Below are 17806 nucleotides of genomic sequence, written 5' to 3'. Positions count from 1 at the left end.
ACAAACCCTCCACAGACCTGCCTGCTGACATTTCAGGGCTGAGGTGGATTATTATTTATTTGTGTAACGTGTTGATTTCTCATAGCGGCCTTTGCTTTTCTTAAAAAATGTCCTCCCAGACAGCAAACATGTAGCAGGACTCACGCAAAAGATTTCCTGAACTACAAATACACCAAACTGTTGACTCATCGTTATTACGTTTTATTAGTTACCCGGAAAGAGCTGCAATCTTCACTGTATTTCACTGTCCTGTCAGTTACTCACCGCATCCTTCATATCAGCAGGTCAGAGGTCAGCTGTGTGTGTGTGTGTGTGTGTGTGTGTGTGTGTGTGTAGTGGTGGGGTTGACCCTGACCTGAACCAAAAACATCACAAGCATCAGGAAAAATCATGAATGGAAACGAAAGCAGTCATAACGGTTGGCTGAGTTGGATTTTATGTTTAGAAGAATCTCCGTTATAGAGAAAGATTAAATAAAATCGCCCCTCTCTCCCTCTATTTTTTCTTCTGGCGGCTTTATTATCATAATAGTTTAAATAAACTGGAGCCTTGTTTGTTGACCTTCTTGGAATGGTGGTGATATGAGAATTATTAAACTCACTGATGGATTGTATGCATTGGGTAACATTAAGCTCTTCTGAATGAAAATGTGGCTCCATCTAGTGGCGAGTTGGGATACGAACAACGAACATATGCAAAGGTTTTAAAGCCATTGAAAGTAAAAAACACACAAATAACCTCTGGCCAGAGGATCTTAGGAATGAAATAACTTGAGTGACAAATTCACACTATCTATTGTAAACCAGGTAGGTAGAAACGGACATCCAGAAGTGTGGCTGTGATAGTGAACTCCATCATGTGTTGTTTGACCCCAACATAAAGGAAGCAGATTAAATCTGAGTCCACCTCGTCTGATTCTGCGACGGATCGTTGGTGGAGAACTTCCATCATAAGCCGCCGCTGATTTCTGGGGTCTGTCTTTCCACTGTCTTCTCCTCACCGCGCCGTTAAATCCTCTTTTCTTTCCGCTGAGTTTGCTTTGGCCTCTCGTCTGCTGACACCAGAGGTCTGACGGTGACACGTCTGTGCCACAAAGCAGACATTCAGCACAGGGAGCGAGTTCCAAACCTGCACGCAAGAGAGTTTATTTCTGGACTCTGAGATTTGTTTTGTATACGACATTGCTTGAAGATTGAAACCCATCATTTACCCTGTTTGACGTTTCTCACTTTCCCTTTGCTTTTGAAGGATTTTTCTTTATTCCAGTGGCAGTGTGCTTCTTTCACTCACTCTCTATGTCCTGTTTTTTTTTTTTTTTAATGTGATTGCTTCCACACCCATGTCATTAAGCTGTTATTATGTAATGTCGGCGTCTCTGAAGAACACTTGTAAAATCTTTGCTTGTAGAAACCAGGGGACCAAAAAACGTAGGAGGTGGTTGATAGTGTACTAGTGGGTTTCACTTCCTGCTGAGAAGCGTTCAAAGGTCAGCAGCAGGATCAGAGGTCGCGGTGAGTGAAGTGTTCAGTCACAGATACACCCAAACTCGTGTCTTTAACATTTCCAGTCCCACTTCCTGTCTGACGTTCAGACTAATTGATTTCCCAGCAGCTTGTCCTTGTGCACACACGCCTTGTTTTAACACCATATATACTGAACCATCTCGGCTGCTGCCCGCTGAACTGTGTGACCGGTAATTAGACTCAGCCGAACCGGCATCACATTAGCCGGTCCTGGCTCCGTTTCCGAAGCTCTCAGCTAATCAATAAAGAGCCAGTAAGGCAGGCGAGTGAGGATTTGTCTGTAGCGCTCCGTGATGTGAGAATGTGAGGAAGTGTGTGTGTGTTTGAGGAAGTGCCTTTAGCCCCAAAGATACGGAAGACAGGCGGGAGGAGAGTGAAGCAGACAAACACTCCGGCCTGTGAAGCCATCAGGGAAGTGGTTGTAGTGAGGGGAGGGGTGGAACCAGAGGCAGGGCAAACCTCATCGACCGAGGTGGATCAGCGCACACACACACACACACACACACACACACACACACACACACACACACACACACACACACACACACACACACACACACACACACACAGAGTCCACACCAGGAAGCCCAGCAGAGGAAGGGGGTGGGGTTGTGTAGGCGGGGTCCTCTCCCTTTCTCTCTCTCGGCGTCCAGACGACTTGCTCTGAAGGGAAAACACTGATGTGTCCAGGCAGGCCTTGAGGAAAGAGGATCTCAGGCGGAAAGAGGAGAGGAGAGGAGGAGGAGGTGGAGGAGGAGAAGGAGAGTAAGCGAGAGAAAGAATCATGGAGGAGGAAGAGGAGGAGGCGCTGTGCTACTTGGACAGGGTGCTGGAGGAGGAGGAGGTGTTTGAATTTGGAGATGGGGAGCTGGAGCCCATCACTCCGACGTGTAGACAGTTCAAGGTGAGGCAGGGGGTGTGAGAGATGGATGCAGGGAACACACACACACATACACACACACAGAGCAAAACTAAAACACGTACACACAGAGGATTGTGAAACCCATCTATTTATAGCGAAGTGGAAAGTCTTATTGGTGTGTTTTGGCATGATGTATGTTCCTACTAAGTGTGTGTGGCAGCACTCACTCAGTCTGGTCTCTGCTTCTGACGGTAACTTCTTCAGACGTGTGTGTGCGTGTGTGTGTGTGTGTGTGTGAGCGCAGTTCCTGGTCACTGTTGATATCAGCTCCATCAGCACACAGAGTGAAAGCATAATAGAAAAACATGCAACGTTTTTCTGAGCGTGCCAGTGGGTTGCCATGGAAAAAATCCCTTCACCACCACCACCGCCGTGCGTTTCTCATCTTCCCGTCAGTGCCAGACAGTAGGTCTTTGTATGACAGAGGAAAATATTCCCAGTGTTGGAAATAGCAGTTTTTTTCCACAACTTCCTTTCCGGTCTCGCTGTTTCCACGTCACCAAAATGCTTGTTGACGTTGACGATGAAAGACAGAGCGATTTGTGCGAGCATCACAAACTCTGGCCGAAAGTTAGAAGTAGAGCTGAGATATCATGAAAAAAAAAAGAAAAAGGAAAAGTGCCTTGCAGACACACGGCTGCATATGAGAGATGTGTCTGATTTCCAACCCTGCTTTGATTCTCAGTCATATCTTTATGTTTCGTAAAGGAAATAAGAAACTGATGTTTTTGTCTGAATCCACGACATGAAAGCAGCTCACTGAATGTTTCCTACAATTAAATTTAAATAGACATGGTTCTTCTTGTACTATTATTATTCTAAAAGTCTGATAAATGCAGCTGTTATGTATTGTACACCTGAAGTGGGATGAAGCAATTGTTCTTCTTCACCTTCTTCTGTTCTGTTCTGCTACATCGTAATTCTTAATTACACTGACATGAGACGCACCCTGTGCCCACGGTGTTCACACTTGTTTCCGTGTTCCACGATGCACCTCAAGTCTTGACTGACAGCATACAGTATAGGTGTCAGTGTTCGGATGTCTGTGATGAATGGGTTAAAAGCATGAGGTCATATGTCGGTGGTGTTATCAAACGGAGCCGGTGCTCATATCACTGTAAGGATCTGGTGATGTTAATAATTAATCTTCCTTTCTGCTTGGGCGTCCGTCCTTTGGCCTTCCTTAAACCGTAAACGTGTTACTTCATCCTCACTCTCTGTGTGTCGTTTTGTTCTGTGTGTGCGCGTGTGTGTGTGTGTGGCTGGACTGGTGAGTCAAGTGGACATGAGCTGCGTCTAGTTTGTGTCAGATGCATTTTGAAATGATGATTGTTAGAGGAACTTTTTGCACTTATTTAAAGTGCACTGAATTATTTTTGTTCTTACCACCGTGGGATTTTATACCATCAAAAGTCAAATCATGCAAAAATATAGATTATACATTAGAGTGATTAATACGATCATCACACACAGTATATACTGTAACATCATTTATAAGTGGCATATAGGCAGCGCTACAGAACAGCTCTGATATTTTGAAGTGAGTCGTCTTATTGATCTGAAAGCGCTTAAACGGCTTTATTGACACAGGTCAAATTCTTATGTATAAATCTATTCTAATTTAATTTTTTTATTTTTTGTTTCCCAAATGAAAACATGAAGTAAAGTTTGTTAAAAAAAAATAAGAATGTGCATCTATTTATACCATGAGATTTATTTAATCTAATGCTTCACTGATGCTGTGGATGCAGCATGCAGGAAATGTGCATGAGCTGATGTTTGTAGTGGTTTAAAATGAAAACGACTTGTTGTTTGTGTGCATGCGTGTTTGCACTGGATATCTGAGTACCGGTATATGATAGATTATTACACTGAGGTCTGCTTCATCCTGCAGGGAGACATAGAGAAAGGACTGGAGATGAAGAAGCTGGTGCTGTCTGGTTTCTTGGCCAGCGAGGAGATCTACATTAACCAGCTGGAGGCCCTGCTACTGGTGAGACGCACACACGCATGCACGCACGCACGCACACACGCACACACACACACACACACACACACACACAGTTTACTGAAATGTTACCTCAACATGCCTCCCTATGCGAAGCTAACCAGGTCACTGCTGCTCTGAGACACACACCTTTTCTTTTTTCTTTTTTTTTTAATAACAGTTAGAAACATATTGCATTAGTACTGTAAAACTGGTGGAAACCTGCTCTGTCAGTTCCTTTTCTCTCAGCACTCGGTGACAACACAAGGAACCATTATAGAATTTAATTTAAGAGTTTGTTCCTGTCCCCTTCCACTTCCTCAATGAGCCAGTGTCTGAAACACGGCATGCAATCACGATCTTTGCACACGTTATTGCGTATTTCATCCCTCCATCATGAACCTAAGGAGAGGAATTCGTATTTTCTTTTGCATCTCTTTTTTTTCTCTGAATACCGTGAATGAAGCACTCTAGCCTCAACAAGGATGCTTTTTCAACAAATCTTAGTTGTGAATTTTTAAGGCGACTCTGAAGGCCGGTCACCCCCCCTTCCCATGTGTGGGATATGCTTTTCAGACGCTGACACAGTTGTAGAGTATTTCACGATGGTCGGGAGGACATGTAACCTTCAGATGACTCGTTTATTAAATGAAAGGCAAGCCGGGACTGGTTGTCATGATCACCTTACGGGTTACATGCGGTTTTGTGTGTGGGTGTTGCTGGGGGGGCGGCAGTGTGGACTCAGACCCGCTCATGTCTGGTGTTACATCTAAGGAATGAACTCACAACAGCCTGCCTTCACACTGTGGTCACAAACATGGCTTTAAATGGTATTCTTCCACCAAGTGCTCACATCACATCACATCTCCTCTCCTCTCCGTCTCCTCCTCCTTATTTAATCATAAAATTATCTGATCGGATCTATTTATATATTGACTTCTCTTATTTTAAGTAGAGTTAGTTCTCCTTGTGTCTCTTGTATTTTTACACTCACAATTTTGTCCTCTAGCGTCAACGGTATTAAAAATAGATAAACAGAAATCAAAATTGACATTTCTTCTCCAAACCCTCACCATCTATTTTTTTTTCTAAAGCACCGTGCTTTAGAATCAAATATAGACCTTGTTGGAGGTGTGGAGTGTGTCTACAGCTGATGTCAGAGCGTTTCTGAACCAGTCTGATTAGTCGTCATACAACCCCTCTGATCCGTGGGAGGCTGACTCAGGACCAGCCTGAATTTTGCCTCTGTGACGTGAAAAACCTTCCAGTCATGAATTCTCCACACATATCTATGATTAACTGAGTTGCTGCACAGTCTGACTGGTCAGAAACACTGCGATAGGGATGAGCTTTACCCAATGGCAGTCCATGCAGAGTGGATAATATTACACTCTTATCACTGTGTGACACAGAGCAATATCAGGAACTTTTTTTCTGGCTCTCATCACTTAATTTCCCCAGATCACACTGCTCATCTCTTGTGTAAAATAAGCTTCATGCGATGATGAAATGCTTTATATAACTTAGCAGCAAGATTTAGCCCAGTTCTTTATGATTTACATTTTGTTCAACTTTTTATAGAAGATACTAAAGAACCGTTCCTTTTTTGCTGATTCTAAGTCTGTGTGTTCTCTTGGACTGTCCAGCCCATGCGTCCCCTGAAAGCCACGGCCACCACCTCGCAGCCCGTCCTGACCATCCAGCAGGTGGAAACCATCTTCTACAAAATCCAGGACATTTCTGACATCCACAAAGAGTTTTACGACGCTCTCCTACCCAACATCCAGCAGTGGGATGAGAAAGTCACGGTGGGGCATTTGTTCCAGAAGCTGGTGAGTGTGACGTGGGCCCAGACACTGTGTGGTTTGTCTCCCACCACCCCCACTCTTTTTTCATTTTCAGGGAACATATAAATGACTGTTAATAGGAGAATCATCAAGCTCTCACTGTTTGTACTTGTGATGAATTATCTCGCGTGCATAAATGATGGGGTGTGTGAGTGCGTTTGTGCCCTGGTGTCTGCAGTCTGAGTGCATTAGCCGTAATGTTGCAGCCTCAGATCTATCATGTTGCCTTATTTTCACTGGATACTGTTGCATCAAGAGGCGCTCTGAGCACATAGTGTACCGACATCATTAAGTGTGGAATGAACCAGGCTCCAGGCTGCAGCTATTGTCAGCTTCACGGTGGATAATGAGATTGAAAATGGCTCCTGAACATATCGCATACAGTGAGAGCATGTCTCATATCTTACATATTCATTATGTAAGCTTTACAAACTGTAGTGAGGCTGATGCATCGTGATGTGATAAACTTTCAGCTGAGGTAAGAGGCTGGACCTTCTGTTGGAGAAACAAAAACAGAAAACATAATTTCGCAAGGAAAGTCAAGGAAAACTGTCTACCTTCTGGGGTTAGTTTTGGCCACTGAAGGTTAGTATAGTCATATAGACCCTAATCTACTGTAAGCTTCTTCTAACCAATTATAACAAGAGGTGGGAGCCTCAGAATGTTTTATCATTATCAGGCTTTAATTCATAGTGTTCAGATTCTCTTTTTTTGCCACCCTGCTGCTCACAGTCTTATTAATCTGACTTTTATTGCCTTGTTTTGAACAGGAACGTTTTACAAATAACGAACAATAAATTCTTTACTTTCACAATCATCATCCAGCATCAATGCACGTCTGGCGTTTATCTTATCATCTTTATATCCCGAGTATTTTTATGGATTGTTCATGTTGTTAATAATTAAGATTGATTGGAAGCGAACCCTGTAGCCGTTAATGTCCACAGAAAATTACCTTGATTTTTAAAAGTTGTGTTTGTTAAGTTACATTTTACACACTTTAATTCTGAATAATTACTCCAGAAGAGACTGAATACATATTCTTAACAATTTGACATGTTGAAAATGTGATGGTTCCTTTAAAAAACAAGAAAAGGGAAACATGATGAAGATTTCTCTCTCATTCTGATATGAAACCAAACCTTATCAGTTTTTGCTGATTTACATCCTAGTCACAGTTACAATTAGCAAAACCCCCACTATCAGTCAAAGATTGTAACTTCTGGTGGGTTTTTATGATGCATTTATTTGATTTCTAAGAACAGAGAAGGAAGACAGATATTCTGCACTTCCATATGATTGAAAAATGAGAAAATGTAGAGCGGAAAGCTGATAAAACAGAATTCCTTTGTGTTTTTACTCACAACAGCTGTCGATTAGCTCACCTCTGGTTTTAGACTTTCTATATGGATACCAGAGGTAAGCAAAAAAAAAGTTAATTTTAACTGTTAACTACCGTGGATTATCCAGTACTTAACTCTTATTTATATTAAGACAAATAGGTGACCAAACATACACCTTATTAAAAACTTCAATACAGTATTTAATAACTAAATAGAATATTATATGATAGATTCAGTGAATGCTCAGATGGGGAAGTTTTTGTCATTGGAGATGCTTTCTTTTTTCTTCTTTTTTTTTTTTTAGCCATAAAGGACATGAATGGTGAGCTCCTGTAGAGATGTAATTATTTTTGTTGTTTAAGTACTTCCCTCGCCCCCCCCTTTTTCTCTATGCGGACCACAGGAGTCGCACCACCAAACGACATCCATTAGTGTAATCGTCAGCTCCCATCTGTGCGGCCTATACGTGCGCACACGAGCGTGTCATTTGGCAGCAAAACATTTAGTCAGGACGGCGGTGTGAGGGTGCAGATGGCTGGTGTAATTAGCTGGTGGATGCTCCCCGCTGCTCCTCGGAGTAATAGAAGATAGGCTGCCTTGGAACAGAGTCAGCGACAGTTCCAACGTTTTTCACCTTGTCAGAAACGAGGCTCAGCTGCAGGACGTGGTGGCCAGGATGTTCAAAATCCCCAAAGGGATTAAGAAGGAAGGGTTTAGTCTTTGGCTCTGGATATCTTAGGGGCCAATAAAAAGACTTTTTTAAGACATTTCTGAAGAGGGGAAGTGTAACTGTAATCCCTTTAATATGGTGATGTGGTAGAAGGATCACCAATGCCCCCATGGTAACCTATTCAGTAGCTGGATGTCTTTATTAGCTGTTCAATTGGCCCGTCCACCACTGACATGTTGGATGGATTCCTCTGATATTTTATGGGCTGAGGTACTTTTAGAAACTCTGGTGATTCTTTTGCTCGACCTCTAGTGTCTCTCAGGGTTAACGTTTTTAGCTTTCAGTGAAATATTTCAACAACCATTGGATGGATTACCTATAAATGCATTTATATACATTCATACCCCTTTTCTAATATATTCTTCCTTCATATTTTCGTCCACCATCAGGTCAGAACTTTATATAATTTATTCATTACTTATATTCCACCCCTCTGTGCTGTGATGGAGCAATGCTATGCTAACGTATCTTTATCTTTCTGTAATCTGTTCCCACAAATCAATCCATGACAAAGCGTCTGTGTCATTCGACGCCGGATGATTACCTCACGTCTTCTCTCTTGAGAAATGAGAAACAGGAAATGAACACAAGAGAAAAGAGAATCGGGTCTTTAAGGACAAAAGTAACTAGTGTTAATCATTCACTATTCACCCTGAATCCAACACCATTGCTTTAATTAGGCGCTCTCTCTCTTTTTTACCCACCATGCACTGCTGGTCTGCAGCTTGTATTTCAATGCACACGCAGTACAACAGAGAGGGATGCTAATGGTAATTAAAGGAAAGAAGAAAATCTGCACAGAGCCTCAGTGGCCTTAAGAGAACATGATTAGAATGTGTTCTGGGTCCATAGGTGTGTAACTGTGTGTGTTTGTGTGTGTGTGTGTGTGTGTGTATGTGTGTGTGCAGGGTAATTTCCTCTGTGCTGATATAGCAAAACGAGGCACTCCTTTCAGTCCTGCCTCTAAGGCGAAAATTCTGATAGGACTACAAATGAATTTGTCAGCTGGTGGAAGTAGAAGTATCCTACGGAGTGGATGTTTGGGTATGACCTCAACAACATGAGCATCGCAATGGAGTCCTGTGATTTTGACATTCCCGTGCCGGAATGCTGAAGATAGATGTGTATGATCATTTAAAAAACAACACAGAATCAAATTGTCATAGAACTTGTGTTGTTTGTTTCCCATGTAATTCCATGACTCTTCTTCTCTTTTCCAGGCCAGTCAGCTGGGTGTATACAAGGCATTCGTGGACAACTACAAGGTGGCGCTAGAGACGGCGGAGAAATGCAGCAACGCAAACAGCCAATTCCAGAACATATCTGAGGTAAGCTCGCCAACGGAGGATAATCACATGAGTCAGCAGATTATCAGAGGGAGTTGTCAGCAACAATGCAGCGTTCATTCTGGTAATTACTTTTGTTTTGTAATATGAAGATTTCACTAGGTCATATGATTAAACACTAATTTGAACCAAATATATGTACACACTCAAATGAAATTGAGATGCTTAAGACAAAAATATTATTGCAGTGATCCCTCGTTACAAAATTCCGCGATATTGCAACGAACTATATATTTTATTATTTACGGTAATTTGAACGTTTATGAACCCTTCCATACTGATATCAAACCAACTTTTATCTGCATTACCTTATCCCATACTCTGACAGATTGTTTAAAGCACTTTTAAGTGTTTCTTTAATACACAGAAGTGGGCTGCGTTACGTGAGTCTCGGAACGCAGCCCACTTGTGGATGCAGTCAGCCAATAGAATTGCAGTATCACGTGACTAACTACTAAAAATCCGCGATGAGGTGAAACAGGGCATCTTGAAGCTCATATGCACAAGGGATTAATGTATTATTAATTTTCAATAATATTTTTCTTCCCTACCTGTTCCACTGAAACTGCTTGTGTAAACTTTACCCCAAGATAAACCTTTCATTTTAAACGATGCATCATTGAACAAAAGCTCAAGGAGCGAGGACGCCCATATCTAGAGATGAGAATAATTACAGTTGTGAAGTCTCAGTGGCATCTCAGGAACTTGTTGAGTCGTTTGTCTTCATCAACGCTAAGTGTGTGTTTCATTAAATCAGTCACTCCGTTCCTTGTTTTCTTTCAGAACCTCAAAGTAAAAGGTCCTAAAGACTCCAAGGATTGCACCACAACCGTCTCCATGGAGAGTAAGTGTGTTCACGCTTCTCTTTGTGCATCTTTATCATCGTGTGAGAGTGTGTGTGTGTATGTGTGTGTATGTGTGTGTGTGTGAGTGTCTGGGCTGACTCCAGTCCTATTCCTTGTAGTTGTGTATGCAGCGGCAGGCTTTGGGAGGCAAACTGCTGTGTGTGTGAACACTGTCTCGCCTCGTCTCTCTCTCTCTCTCTCTCTCTCTCTCTCTCTGTCTGTGTCTGCCTGAGGAAGGAGGCAGAGAGGAGGAGAGGAGATGAGGGACATGGAGGTGCTGCTGGTCCTCAGACTGTGTTGTAACTGCACCTACGGTAACGACGGCACCATTGTGAGACAGTCTGACTGTTGAAACCCGGAGTGTTCTCTTTCTTCTTTGTTTCCGTGAGCTGGGATGTCGTGTTGTCGATTCTTCAGGGTTACGTTTCATGTGTCGTGAAGTTGGGACGGTCGTTGATCAGCCTGTCAGTTTGATGTTGGATTTTGGTGGCGTCTGTTTGCTGATTGTTTCACACGTTTAAACGCGGCAGGATGATGGAAAGAGTTTCTCGTAAAGTCTTGCAGCCTTTCTCCAGTCGTTTAGCGGGGGACCCTCTGGAATACGCTGCTTCTCATAACACACCAGACCCCAGCTTTATTGTGTATTTATCTTTCTTGCCTGGGTTATTTAGTTTGAACAAACTCTAGAGGAGATTTCCTGTTGGGAACCAGTCTGATCTGCATGTGTGTGACTGAGTCCACATTTTTACTCCGTCTTGCTGCAGGGAAATGAATACAATCTAGTCATTTTGAAGTATGCAATGCTAAGCTAACATCACAATCAAACGGGGTGGCTTTGTCAGACATGCAAAGAAGGTCAGTTTTCAGCAGTGTGTAACTGTGAAAGGTGTTAATGCATGTATCGTAATACAGACTGTGAGTGAGACTATGCTGTTTGCTGGGCCTGTGATTGGTTTGTTTCACCACAGGTTAATGTGCATGGAGCGTCGCCTCATATTCCCTCAACAAATAAGTATTCGTCAGCATTCAGGGCAGCCACTGTGATTTGTGTTTATATTTGATTCCCTTAATTTCCTGGTGAGGGAGAGGAGGGGTTTATCTTGCTCGATTTTACCATCGCTTCTTTGCTTTCCCTCCATATTTCTGTTGTTACGTACTTCAAATCTTCACTCTTCTACCTTCAAGTATCCCACAACCTTTTTTTCCACGTAAAACTTTGCTCCTTTATTTTTTACTATTTTATCCTTATATGCTCTCTACCTACCTATCACACTGTTGTATATATGTTTCCTCTCCTACTTCTCTCGTTCTGTCCGCCACGTCCTTCACGCTTGGCATCCTTATCGGGATGTCTCGCCAACCGCAGAAGGCTTGGAAACGTGTCGGTCCTTGTGGCCTCGCTGTAGACCCATTTAGCATTTCGCATCTGGTCCGTCCCCTCGTTCGTGAAGAGGAACTATCCATCCCTCCGCCGAGCCGTCAAGGCCACCTTGAGGACGGAGCCAATAAAGAAGCAACTCGCTGTGGGAGGTTATCGACTTCCAATAATCCATCTTTGGCTTTTTTCTTTTTTTTTGTCTTCTCGACCTTCCTCGTTCCTGAATATCGATTGGACTTTAAATTTTTAGCCTTTCATTCCTGATTGCAAATGAAGAAGCTTCACAGACATGGAGACACTGTGAAATTATCAGACTTCTAACTTTGCTGCTGCAGACTCTAGTAGGTTTGTGTACATGTTAGCATCCTGGCTGCAGTCCTTATCCTGGTTCTTTATTGTTTGCAGAAATGGCATTTCCTGGCTCAGAGTGACACAATTAGAAATTAATTTACATACATAATTCTAATTTTATATATGGGGAGGAAGAAAACGACAAGCATATGGAGGTGTCTCAAACCGAATATACTGTAATGTATTTTTAGTGTCTTTCTATCTATAATTTATGTAAAAGTATAAATGCTATGAAAAAACCATCCTAGCATTTACAAACAATACAAATAAAAGTGCAGTAGTGTTTAAGAAATACAAACCGGGATGTAAACAGCCAATAACATTGCAGGAGCTATTCCGACTAACAAACACACTCACGACTAATAGTAGCGATAACTTTAATCTACTTTCCGAGCATCAACTATTTGAATTCTACCCAAGGTGTGCGACAGGCACTGAAATATTTGTTAAGTATGTGCACGAACACACACACACACACACACACACACACACACACACACACACACACACACACACACACACACCCCTAATTACTAGTGTTCACAACCCTGTTTGTTGGTGTGGGTCTGCCTGTCGGCCCTCCAGGACGCTGTGGTATCGAGCTCAGTGAACCAGGCTGCTACACTCATGACCAGAGGGGGGGAGACTTGAAAGAGCATCAGTGAGGCCCTCTAGAAGGTTCTCTTTGGTTTCATACAGTAGTTCTGTGCGTGTGTGTGTGTGTGTGTGTGTGTGTGTGTGTGAGTGTGTAAAGTTTAGCTTTGAGCCTTAGCGGTAGATCCGTCTGCTTTCCCAGTAGACTTCAGCTCCCACTCTTTGGTTCTCTAAGTTGAAGAGGAGGCGAGCAGCGAGGAGGAGGAGGAGGAGGAACACGTAAAGAGGGAGAGGGAAAAATGTGTTGAACTGTTTCTGCGTCTCTGTGTGAGGGCAGCGCTCAGTGTGTGACGACCTGCCCTGCAAACAGAAAGCAAGTCGCCTCTCTCTGTTTCACCTGGCTGCACACACTCCTCCCCTCCAATTAAAATGATGCCGAAAAAACTGAATTGAAAGAGAGCGTTTGTCCTCACGGTGACCTTCTGTGTTTTACTGTTACTGACCCTTCCCCCTCTTCTCCCCCCACAGCTCTCCTCTATAAGCCGATCGACCGTGTTACCAGGAGCACTCTGGTCCTTCATGTGAGTTCATAAATTAAAGGACTATTTCACCTAAACTGCCTAAAAATAATAAAAAAAGATGCTGATTCTGAGGTCATTGTTGCTGATTTTCCTTTGTAAATTTTAAAAAGTCTATTCCTCTTGGGGAGTAGAATCTGATTGGTCCACAAACAAGAACACCTGCATATCTTTATTCTTGAATGGCGTCTCAACACAGAAGTGCTGACAAGAGGAAACCTGTTTTTGGTTGTTTATTCTTGCATGAGCAATTATTAAGCGAAAACTGCCAATCGAACACGCTGACATCCCAGGATGTGCGACGTACCAGGACTGGGTTGTGTGATTACATTTGCATAACAACAGAGTGTCTACATGTTTCTAGACATCAGTTCTCTGGGGTGTCAGAAAGTGGTCGTGTTTCCTTTCGTCTACACTGACGAAGCAGCTTTGATAAAACAAAGAAATTATATTTTCAGATATTACCTAAATGTAAACCTGAGTGAGTGTGTTGGAGTTATGGTTTGATAAGACAAAATTAAATCAGCAAGTGGTCAATTTGAACGGATAGTTATTAAAAAGACCTTTTTACATTAATAAACAGTTTTTACTACTATAATTATTATTATTATTTTTTGTTGTTGTCATTTTTATATTTTTTTTAATTTTTATTATTATTATTACTGTGTGTGTTGTAGGACTTGCTGAAACACACTCCTAAGGACCACCCAGACTTCCCGCTGCTGCAGGATGCTCTGAGGATATCCCAGAACTTCCTGTCCTCCATCAACGAGGAGATCGATCCTCGCAGGACGGCGGTCACCACACCCAAGGGAGAGGTGTGTGTCGACTTGAGTGTGTGATAATGTGCAGATGATTAATGTCTGTGTTGTCTCATTTGGGGAAACTGTGACAGATAATGCTTGACATGCATACACTGACTGAAGTAGTCAATTGACGAGTTTGTGTGCGTTACCCACAATGCAACTCAAGAACAGACAGTTTTATCAGGATGGCGTTAATTTGGGGACGATAGCGTGAAATGACGTAAGGTGTTCTTTCAGGCGCGTCAGCTGGTGAAAGATGGCTTCCTGGTGGAGGTGTCTGAGAGCTCCAGGAAGGTTCGGCACCTCTTCCTCTTCACCGACCTGTTGCTCTGTGCCAAGATGAAGAAGACGGCTGTGGGGTGAGCGCACGTTTATCCTTTTCTTCTCCTTCCATAGCAGCGTGTTCCTTTGAATGCGTACCTTTGAATGTCAGTTTCCAGCAAGAGGAGGGCCTTTGAAAGCCTCGCTGACAGACAGGAAGGCAAACAGGCTTTGATTTGGGTGGAGAAGACGGAACAGTTTGGAGGTTTTTCTCAGAAAAACGTGCGAGCAGCAGCGGAGGGTTGTGTCGACAAAGTCGTCACATTTATGGGATGGCCGATCGCTTGCTGGTGACAGCTGTTCTCCTGATGGGATCTTATTTTGTCTTTCACCATTAGTATCTCATGTAGACCTATCGGGGACACATAGTTTTCCCTTGACTACAAGGATCCATTCTGTATGTTGGGATTACAGCATTTTCCGCACTATAAAAATCTAAAAGCCTTTTATTTTCTCAAAAGCCGACAGCATGCCTTATATATGGAACAAAAAAACCTTTAAAATAGGCCATTCATTGAGGGTGCACCTTATAATCTAGTGCGCCTTATAGTGTGGAAAATGTTGTATTCATATTTCCCTTCACTCCACTGCCCCACTTCCAGAATGTACATTTGATCATTTTTATGTAGATTCCATCCGTACTAAGGTCATTTCTAAGCATCTGGAAGATCATTAGACAGAAAAAAATGGAAGCCTCAGTGATAATTTCAAGGCCTGGAACTGAGATGATAAAGAAACAATCAGTTCCTCCCTCTGTTCAGACCATCTGTGTTCAATTCCTACATGACTGTGATTTTATTATGCAGTAAATTTATTCCGTGTGAATTGAAGTTGTCGATGTCCTGAAAACATCATTTCTGTGGCTTTCATTTTAATGAGGGGTTCAAGTGCATGTTTTCATGTAGAACCCCCCCCCCCCCACACACACACACACACACACACACACACACTCCTAAGAACTCAGAATTCTCATTACATAGCTGCTCAAATTTCTGACTGATGAAGAAAATTAATTGTACTTGATGAAGGCGCTGGTAATAACGGTGCTAATGAGTCTTATTAATGACTATGACTCTTCTCAGCATGGGGGGAGAAGCGCTGTGCTGAGTTTGCAGTATTTTCATTAATAGGACTTGTGGCACTAACAGGCTGACTTTATGTGTTTTTGAGGTTTTTATTCTTTTCATGTGGGTTTTCACTACTTTTGCTCTTAATAGCTTTATGTGTCCTCGGGTGATTTGGCAATTCTAAAAACAGAAACAAGCCTTTGTTGTGTGGATGTTCAGCGAACCACGTTTAACATTCTGTTTGATTCTCTCCCTGTCGATGGATCAGTCGCCACCAGCAGTACGAGTGTAAGTGGTACATCCCTCTGGCAGACTTGACCTTCCAGACCCTGGACGAATCGGACTCATGCCCCAGCATCCAAGTCATTCCCGAGCACGAGATCGAGGAGATGAAGATCAAGATCTCGCTCTTAAAGAGCGAGATACAGAAAGAGAAGGTAATTAATAATTTTGTATTCTATTACGCTGACAAAATTTGATTTCATCCATTATCTCCCCAAGTCTTTTTGGCTGCAGTTGAGATGGAAAAAGAATGACAGAAGGCTGAGCTTCTTCTTTTGTATTTATTAGAGGATTTTCACACACGTCACCAGCTGCTGTAGCACAGATGTAGATGTTGGACTTATAAAGTCAGTTATATCAATATGTATTTATGTATTTGACTGTATTTATCAGCTTTAATTTCATTATCTGCTGAGAGCATTTGTAGTTTTTTATATTGTCAATAATATTGGAAAATCTGTATGTGGCAAAACCCTGGAAATGAAGCAATGGTCATAGGAGACACACTTGGACGCTGTGTAGGCTGCAGATGGACCAGATGAATCATTTCTCTCTTTTTTGGTGAGACACATCAGAGGTTTACTTCAAGTTTCTCATATCGGAGCCAATTAGTGAGTATTTTAAGATTGTTGGAACTAGATAAGCAAAGACGGTGGCTGAAGCTGCCCATCAATCACCTGGGGAAAGACAGAGCAGCTAAAGTGGATATTAGTTGAGTCAAACCATCGAGGAGCTGCGTGAGTGGAAATGAAAGCAGTTTAGATGTTCTGTTGGATGGAGGAAGAGAACGGTGTCGCCTGTTAGAGGATTTAGGGTTACCGTAAAACCAGCTGTAGATTTCATGACAGCTAAGACCAACAGCCTCAAGTCCGATGACTCAAAACATATCAAACGTTGATTTGCAAAGTTCAGATTGTGTAAAAATCGGCCACATAACCTTTCGTCTCTGAGCAGGACGCAAACAAGTTTCATTAAAACGATTTCAAACATTGTCCTTTATTCTGGTACAACATCCTTTGTGTTCTCCTGTTAGCACTGAAAGATCTGCTCAGTGATAGAGGATAAAAACAAGATGCTTTAAGCCTCCATCAGTTCACCCTCACACCCCCGGCTGACACGCCAAAGGCTTCAGGAAGCAGAGAGTTCCTGTTATCCCCGTGTCACAGTGTTAATAATCACAAAGTCGAGGCTCAGTGAGTGACAGCGGCTGGTGCTTAGAGTTCAGAGGAAGCCCCAGTAGTGAGTGATTCAGCCGATTTTATCCGTGCTCTGACTCGAGGCTTTCTGTCGAAGGCTGGGCCGGTGTGTGCTCTTGTTTACTTTAATATAGAAGCTGAGATACTGTACTTAAATTATACGTCAGAATGTTGCGTTCAAGTTCAGAATTAATAAGATCTTGCATTTCTGTTTCCATGTAGAAAACGCCAAAGAGTCAGAATCGTGTGGAGCGTCTGAGGAAGAAGATGAACGAACAGGAGTCGTGGCTGCTCCTGCAGTCGCCCACCATCCCATTTCGCATCCACAACAAACACGGAAAGGTGAGCTGCTTCTTGTAGATGCAGTACTCCTATGTTGCCACTAGAGGGGGCCATGCATCTTTCTAAAGAGTCTCCGGTGTTTGATTTTGAAGCTAAACCTGATGACAGTGTCAGAAAACACCACATTGTAGTTTTATAGAATTGAATAAGTATTAAAACTGATGATTTAATTGCTGATGCCTACGACATCTAACTTGAACGTTTTCCACTTGCAGAGCTACCTGTTCCTCCTCTCTTCTGACTATGAGAGGTCAGAATGGAGGGAAAGTATCCAGAAACTCCAGAAGAGAGGTAACTCTGAGCTTGAACACATCTTCCCCTTGAATGAACGTCTCATTGCTCTGAAAA

At 42.6% G+C, this 17806-nt stretch overlaps 1 protein-coding gene across 3 annotated transcripts in view; it reads left to right on the top strand.

The window, feature by feature from the left end:
* Window positions 1-17806, top strand: part of abr (ABR activator of RhoGEF and GTPase) — an 84808-nt gene that overhangs the window by 31847 nt on the left and 35155 nt on the right. For 2 of the 3 annotated variants that reach the window (XM_068330326.1, XM_068330327.1), the window contains exons 3-12: window positions 4340-4438; window positions 6079-6264; window positions 9573-9680; window positions 10482-10542; window positions 13395-13447; window positions 14122-14262; window positions 14488-14609; window positions 15907-16075; window positions 17339-17458; window positions 17674-17749. In XM_068330326.1, the coding sequence (XP_068186427.1) occupies window positions 4340-4438; window positions 6079-6264; window positions 9573-9680; window positions 10482-10542; window positions 13395-13447; window positions 14122-14262; window positions 14488-14609; window positions 15907-16075; window positions 17339-17458; window positions 17674-17749 (1135 nt within the window). Of the gene's footprint in view, window positions 1-2201; window positions 2428-4339; window positions 4439-6078; window positions 6265-9572; window positions 9681-10481; window positions 10543-13394; window positions 13448-14121; window positions 14263-14487; window positions 14610-15906; window positions 16076-17338; window positions 17459-17673; window positions 17750-17806 lie in introns of those variants that run through there. The other variant, XM_068330329.1, reaches the window with a different exon arrangement.

The sequence above is a fragment of the Antennarius striatus genome, chromosome 13 (assembly GCF_040054535.1).
Source record: "Antennarius striatus isolate MH-2024 chromosome 13, ASM4005453v1, whole genome shotgun sequence".
Classification (NCBI taxonomy): domain Eukaryota; kingdom Metazoa; phylum Chordata; class Actinopteri; order Lophiiformes; family Antennariidae; genus Antennarius; species Antennarius striatus.
The sequence above is the reverse complement of the archived record's forward strand: the minus strand, read 5'-3'. Positions and strand labels throughout refer to the sequence as shown.